General features: G+C 36.9%; 1 protein-coding gene across 1 annotated transcript; it reads right to left on the reverse strand.

Moving 5' to 3' along the window:
- Positions 1-5,428: 5,428 nt before the first annotated feature.
- Positions 5,429-6,219, reverse strand: LOC109220056. The gene is made up of 2 exons (XM_019384517.1): positions 6,007-6,219; positions 5,429-5,857 (listed from the first exon to the last, which is right to left on the reverse strand). The coding sequence occupies exons 1-2, from the start codon at positions 6,217-6,219 to the stop codon at positions 5,429-5,431; spliced, it is 642 nt and encodes a 213-aa protein (XP_019240062.1).
- Positions 6,220-7,529: the final 1,310 nt, after the last annotated feature.

Raw genomic sequence — 7,529 nt, forward strand, 5'->3', positions numbered from 1 at the left:
AAATATTTTGGAACTACATCCGTGACATGGCCCAACTAGCAGATTGTTTTAAGAAGAAGAAATGGGAAACAGATGATGATGCGTTGAAGATAGCAGTTCTTTATTTTGTGAACAGCTTCTTACTCTCTCAACTCAAAACAAAGGTTATTTCACGGTCTTACATTGACTTGGTTGAGTGCGGTGATTTTAATAATTATCCCTGGGGTATAGATGTTTATAACGCTACAATTGACTCGTGTTCCAACAAGTTTCAAGATAAGCTCTCTTTTTATAGACTCGGTGGCTTCCCGTTGGCTTTACAGATTTGGTTGTATGAATGCTGCCAAAGTTTGGATGGTCACTTTGCTGATCGTATTGGAAACGAACTTCCACGAATTTTGAATTGGGTAGTCATGGGTCAAATACCGAATGAGCGAGTTGCTTTGCGAATGTCTAGCTTGCAACGCGAGCAGGTAATTTTCTCATAGTTTTATTGCCTTGCCTCTCTTAATTTTTTGGTACAGTAGTTTAGTCACAGTTGTAGCAATATCCCAGTTCAGTGATATACTCTGTTAGTATACATGTATACTATATTGGTATCATATGGTAATAGGGATCTTTTATCTTTCCATACTTTATTATCATTTCTATTTCTAACTAGTGTGCTTAATAATTGCAGCTAAAGAACATCACTCCAACTGATAATGAGAAGCAACTATTTGATGTGCATGGTCTAAACTTTGAAATTGAAGTTGAGTGCACTGACAGTCAGCCCGATAGCTTTCAGGTTTTTGGCACTCAATTACCAAAGGCACAAAGTATGCATGAAGTACTGGAGGTGATTCCCAACCCACCAATACTGAGGTAATGAAGGAGTTACAAGGTTTGAAGCTTTTTATAGAGACCAAGTTTGAGGAGGTGCTTGCAGCTATTGGTAGGCAATCAATGAAACCAGAGGGAAATTCAGCGGTATTGATCTTTTATATAATATAATGCTATAGTATATTGTTCAAATATGCAATATATGCTTATAGGATACTATTCCATTCTTTACTTTTAGTACACGTAGTATTCTTGTAATATGTATAATAATAAAATTGTTAGTTTCTCATTTTCAGCATAAGCAACAGGATAATGATCCTGACTTTCGTGAGATGCATAATGATTATGACCAGTTTGAAAGGGGCCACGTTGGGAATGATCCTGTAGCTATTGGAGATAGCACGCCCAAAGCGCCTTCTAGTATGTAAATCACAGATTTGTTCTTCTTTTGCTGTTGTTATTTGAAAGTAGTACTCTTGCTTATACTTTTATATGTGTAGTGTCTGGTTTTGGTGGGGTTGGTCGAGATGGAGGTGCTACTGGTGTCAATGTGAAGAATGTCACATCAAGTCATGGCGTAGTTAATGATGATTTGCGTTCTGGTAAAATGTTTTATATGTAATTTTTCTATTCTTTCTTTATTTATTTAACTCTATGTATTTGTGCGTTCATTAACCTTTTTTTTAACACTTTTTCCAGTCCCCTTCGTAAATGAGCATGATTTTAGCTTGGATTCTAACTTTGAACTGTCTGCATCTGCAATTGATCAAATCACCGCCATTACACAACAAGCAACATATAAGCAGTCATCTCATGATGTTAAAAAGTCGGTTCCTGCTCCGCTGCCATCAGGAATCCCTGCACAGACACGAGCAAGTGTTGTTATTGAGTCTAATACTGCTCCACAAGGTACGATGTTGATGTTACTAATTCTGTAGTTAGTATGTAAATGATAGGTTCCTGATAGTTTTTTTTATTTAAGTAGCGATGCTGATAATGCTTTTATGTGTTCAGCATCTCGGGTTGATGGTGTTGGTCAAGTGGATGTTGGTGGCAGTAATGTGAATTTGCCTTCTGGTAATGTCTTCTATATATAACTTTTCATTTTTTTTTTAAATTTCTTAACTTTGTATATTTGTTTATTCACTAGCATTTTATAATTTAAGCTTCATGTCGTCACGGGGGTGATCTTCACTTGGATTCTGATTTTGAATATACTGATTCTCAACTTGATCTAATTGCTGCCATTACACAAGGAGGGAGACGTAATATAAATCAATCTGGAAATAAACTGACAACTCGTGCTGTAAATAAGTCTAAACCTGATTAGTCAGTATCAAGAAGTATTGTCCAGATACAAACAGATGTTGAAACTACTCCTGCAGTTTTCACACGGAGAAGGCGCCCTGCAGCTGTAAAACAGTCGCCGTATAGGAATGACTGGCCATCTGGTGTTAGTGCAGTTGGGGGATCCTCGAAGGTTATCAAAGGAAGATTTCCATTTGTAAATGACATTTCAGTGGTTGTTGATTATAAGATTACGACTGCGTATTCATTTTCATGTACTTTTATTTTCATGTTTTCTTAATTTTGTTGTTATATTTCTTATCCATATCTTCTTTTATATGAAATAGGGAAGTGTATTTACCTGGTGGTCAAAAGCTAGACCCTTGTTTTGACTTGGAAGTTGAACAGATTGATGATAAGATGTTTTTCCATACCTTAAACTATTCTGGCAGGCCGCTGTCTAGTTCGGTATGTGTACTGCTTTTTACTTTTGTTGTTGTAGTAGTTCAATCATATTTTTAGTGTTAGTCATGTTTTCTTCCTCTCTTTTTTGCAGCACTTGAATATTATATTCTACTATCTTAGGAAGAAGGCGAAATATGAAATTAATATGCCAATCAAAGTCACAACTACAGATACTCTATTTAATAATATCATTCAAAGGGTTTTCACAAAATTTGTAAAAGGTGGGAAACAAGATCATTTGATTGATCGATCAGACGATATCATGTAGTACATGAAAGGATTAAGGATGTATTGCAACACTCCATGGCACCGGGTTGATCATGTCCTTTTTCTAATTAATTTGGCAGAAAACTGGCATTGGATATTGGGGTGTGTATCATTCCACAAGAGATGTTTTTACGTATATGACTCGTTACGTAGTCGAAAGCACAAAAAAACTATTCAAAAGGTGGCATAGGCATATGCTGTGCTGATCCCCCTATTTCTAGTTAGCATTGAATTTTATAACCAAAGAAGTGACATTGTAGTACAAAATTGTCACGACCCAAACCGAAGGGCCGCGACGGGCATCCGGTGCCTTACTCAACCGAGTACCAACGTAACATATCTTTCTTATCATACTATCAAGGGTAAATGAGATAGAAAACATGTCATGAGATAACAAGAATAAAACATAAGGGAATACTCAACATATGATGACCGAACATGATATACAAACTTATACATGTGACATACGGGCCTATAAGGCCGACATGACCATTTGTAAACTCAAGACATAGGCCGACAAGGCCATACAAATATCCATACACCTGACATCTGTCTACAAGCCTCTAAGAGTACATAAAATCATAAAGGTCGGGACAGGGCCCCGCCATACCAATCAATACATATCCAAAGCATACTGACCAAATAGGCAACTCCGGAGCAAGTGGAGTACACCAACACCTTCGCTGAGCTGATAGCCTACTAGGAGGAATGTCAACCTGTCTATCGGGACCTGCGGGCATGAAACGCAGCGTTCCCAAGCAAAAGGGACGTCAGTACGAATAAAGTACCGAGTATGTAAGGCAGGAAAGCATAAACAAGATCAGTAACGTAAAGAGAGATAGAGGAGATACAACCTGTAACATCTGAGTGCCTCTGGGGGCTACTGACATGAAATGCATAATACATATATATACATAAGCTTTTAAAAACATACGCCTCTGTGGGCATCATCATCATCATATCATACCCGGCCTCAAAGAGGACTCGGTAAAAACGTACTCGGCCATCATAAGGCTCGATAGAATCGTACCCGGCCACGTGGAGCTTGGTAAACCCAACTGATCAGTGGTTGCACAATAGGTGCCATACCCGGCCGACTATAGCGCGGCTCGGTAGAGTAAAGTAGATACATATATAATGCATGCTGGACTCATGGAGTCACGTTCTAAACCTTTTGGAGTGACATAAGGTCATTGCACCATCGATTAACATTATGGACATCATACCATCAATATGAACTTCACTAGGACTCAAGGATCATATATACTTTCTTGGAATAACTTTGTAAGGAAGGAATAACATGGACAACCTTAGTTGCTAGGAGTAGATTCATTATGAAATAGCGTATCGTTTATGTTCGTTTCACTTTAGATCATGCCAAAAGAATGAAGGAAGAGCCTTAACATACCTTGTATATACTGCCCCAATCTCAAGCTATGCAATTTTCAAGACTCCTTAGTCTACAATAAGAGAAACGATATTGTAGTTATCATTCAAGCGTCATAACTATTATGTATCGACCACAACCTATTTTACGATGAAACGGACAGCACCTCCCCTATACTATATGACTTCACACAATTCCAAACAATCACCAAACAGCCCAAACAACATCAATAATAATCATATTGAGCCTCCAAAANNNNAATTTGCTGATTTTGTTTCTGATTTCAGCTTGTTTTATTAGGCTTTTCTTAGGCTTCTTCCATAAAGTTGTTGGTTTATTAGGATGTAGAGTTCCATTCCTTTGCCAGAGGGTAAGGTTTAATGGATTCTGCAAGTGAAAATTAGGGGCATATGAAGCGAAGTTAAATGATCTGCTTTCGAATGTGATGATGGTATAAGCTTTAATGTACATCTGTAGTTTTAGCATAGATGGTGTATTAGTGCAGTAGAACTATATACCAATCAGGTATACTGATATACCATTTGGGTATCACATTGTATTTGACTCACCTTTTTTCCTGCAGCAACTAGATGTAAGTAGTGACATGAGTTGCAAAGCGTGCGCATTTTGGGTATCACGTTGTATCTGGTGCACCATTTGTATTTCTGTGCATATTTTGTTTTAGCCATATTAGTGCAATACCACTATATACCAGCGAGGTATACAAATATAACATTTGGGTATCACCTTGTATTAATGTACCTGATGATGTACAATAACTGCATGTAAATGGCTTCCAATTTGTTTTACTTCAATACAGACATGAGTTGCAAAGCGTGCCCATTTTGTTAACAAAGTATGTACAAATGTTGCATTTGCAGCACCACTTCTATTTCTGCACATATTTTGATACTAATAAGATATACATATACTATGAAGGTATACAGATATACCACTTGGGTATCACATATATATTTTAGCATCTTTTTTCCTGCAGCAACTAGATGTAAATGCATCCCACTTTTATATACTAAAATAGAAAATAAACAGATTCTTATTGAAAATACAAGTAGCCATATAAATTTGTTGCCAAGAAGTAATTTCGCAAAGAATCATCATACCAAATATATGTCTAATGCAAGAAATGCATTTTATTTCTTTGCAATTCAAATGCTATGATTCTACGATATATGAGTTCTATAAAAACATTGAAGCATTATATCAATCTCTCTTTGGAATATTTCGGCATGTTCTCCGGTTGTGTCCTTTTCTCCCGCATAGTGCACATGTAACTGTATTTCCTTCCCAGCCTCCTATGCCTCTCTTCTTTTTAGGTCTTCCTGGTTTGATTTGTCCTTTTGGTGGCAGTACCACCTGCGAAGAGACATGTTCTGGAATTTGCCACGTTGTTTCATCAGGCAATGGATTTACTGGTATCTCATATGTTTTCAGCAAGTAGTCTATGCTGTAGTAATCCGAGCAATACTTGTATGAATCCATATGGAATTTTTGTATAACTGCCATTGCATGTGGACATGGAATATCGTCTAGCTGAAACCTCCCACAAGTGCAGTTTCTTTCATGTAGGCGCACCACATTTCTTGTTTGGCCATCAATTACTAAATGTAAGAATTCAGTTGATGGCAACACCTAGTATAATTTTAATTAAGAAAAGTCATTAGCTATATGAAGTAATAGTATTTTTTAAATAACAATATTCAGTTGTTTAGTGAAATCACTAAGGTAAAAAAGTAAAAATACAGTACATGCAGTGTTTTTATGATTTTGAAAATGCATACCGTCATCATCTGTGATAAGATAGTATGATCTGACAATATTTTTTCATACTTTGCACCAATCTTCATAAATGATTCCACTACATCCTTCCGATTGGTGTAATTCCATTTTTGAGTCAATGTTGTCATAAAGTTAAGCAAATTCACAACTGGGAGGTCTCTTGCGTGCTTGTTTGCTGCATTTACTGATTCCGCAATATTCGATGTCATGGTCATGGTTCTATTTGCCTTGGAATGCACCGGGACCATTTATCATATCCAATATCCATCAGGTATGTTTTCACTCTACTATCAATAGCTTCTAACTCTGCCATATGCCTGTTGAATTCTTCAACAGTGTATGCTCTTGCTAACGCAAAATATACTTCTTTGATTTGTTTTTGGCTCTTCCTGAAGTTTGTCTTTATGTTGTTCCACAGATGGAACATACATGCACAATGAGGGACTTCTGGATAGACAATTGAAGTTTCTTTCCATATAGCATCATGCCTGTCTGATACAATGCGCATTCCCTCTCTTTGTCCATAGGTTTCTCTGAACTGCACGAAGAACCATTTCCACGATGCATCATTTTCCGAATCAACAATTGCATATGCGAGGGGTAGAATTTGTCCTGTAAATCCAAAGAACAAAATATCAATTACAACACACTATATTAATTTAGCATTTCATATAGTAGTATAGTCATAGGTAGGTGCAGGTGTGTAGCAAAACAACTATATACTCTGTTGGTATACTTGTATACCATACTGGTATCATATAATATTTGAAAATATTTTTTGTTTCTTTAACTGAATGTAATTGGATTGTACACAAAATATTAATTTAGTATTTCATATAGTAGTATAGTCATAGGTAGGTGCAGGTGTGTGGCAAAACAACTATATACTCTGTTGGTATACTTGTATACCATACTGGTATCGTATAATATTTTGAAAATATTTTTTGTTTCTTTAACTAAATGTAATTGGATTGCATTCTTACCCTCTGCGTCTTGCGTGGAAACCGTGAATATGGTCCCTCTATATGTTGACTTTAAAAAACTTCCATCAACTACAACTGTTGGCCTACAATAGACCCATCCTCTAATCGATGCATATATAGCTATGAATGCATACAAGAAGCTCTCATCTCCTTCAGTGTGTAGTCGTGTCACTCATCCTGGGTTAGCGTACTCTAACATATAAAGATATGTTGGCATTTTCTTGTATGACTCACTTGGTGATCGTCTTAATAATTGCATTGCTTTTTCTTTTGATCTCCATGCTTGCATGTAGCTTAAGTCCATACCATATGCTTTTTGGATGTCTCTTTGGATATCTGTTGGTGTATATATGTATTTTCGGGTCAACAAGTTTATCTTGTACCACAGCTGCAAACAAAAGCTGAGACAGCTTGCTACAATAACTATGCCAATGATAGCTCCAGTTGTCAATCCCTTCTTTTTATCGCCTATTTACAGGATTAGAACCTGGTCTTGTACGTGAACGAGGAGGAGAGCGGTTACGTGTTGCGAGATCTGCCGA

Source organism: Nicotiana attenuata, unplaced genomic scaffold, assembly GCF_001879085.1.
Source record: "Nicotiana attenuata strain UT unplaced genomic scaffold, NIATTr2, whole genome shotgun sequence".
NCBI lineage: Eukaryota > Viridiplantae > Streptophyta > Magnoliopsida > Solanales > Solanaceae > Nicotiana > Nicotiana attenuata.

What these genes read in the sequence shown, in the direction of transcription:
- LOC109220056 (XM_019384517.1), bottom strand. Translation starts at nt 6,219, where the DNA reads ATGACCATGACATCGAATATTGCGGAATCAGTAAATGCAGCAAACAAG. An exon ending in TCTTATCACAGATGATGACG is followed by an intron (nt 5,858 to 6,006) that starts GTATGCATTTTC and finishes AAATTATACTAG; the next exon opens with GTGTTGCCATCAACTGAATT.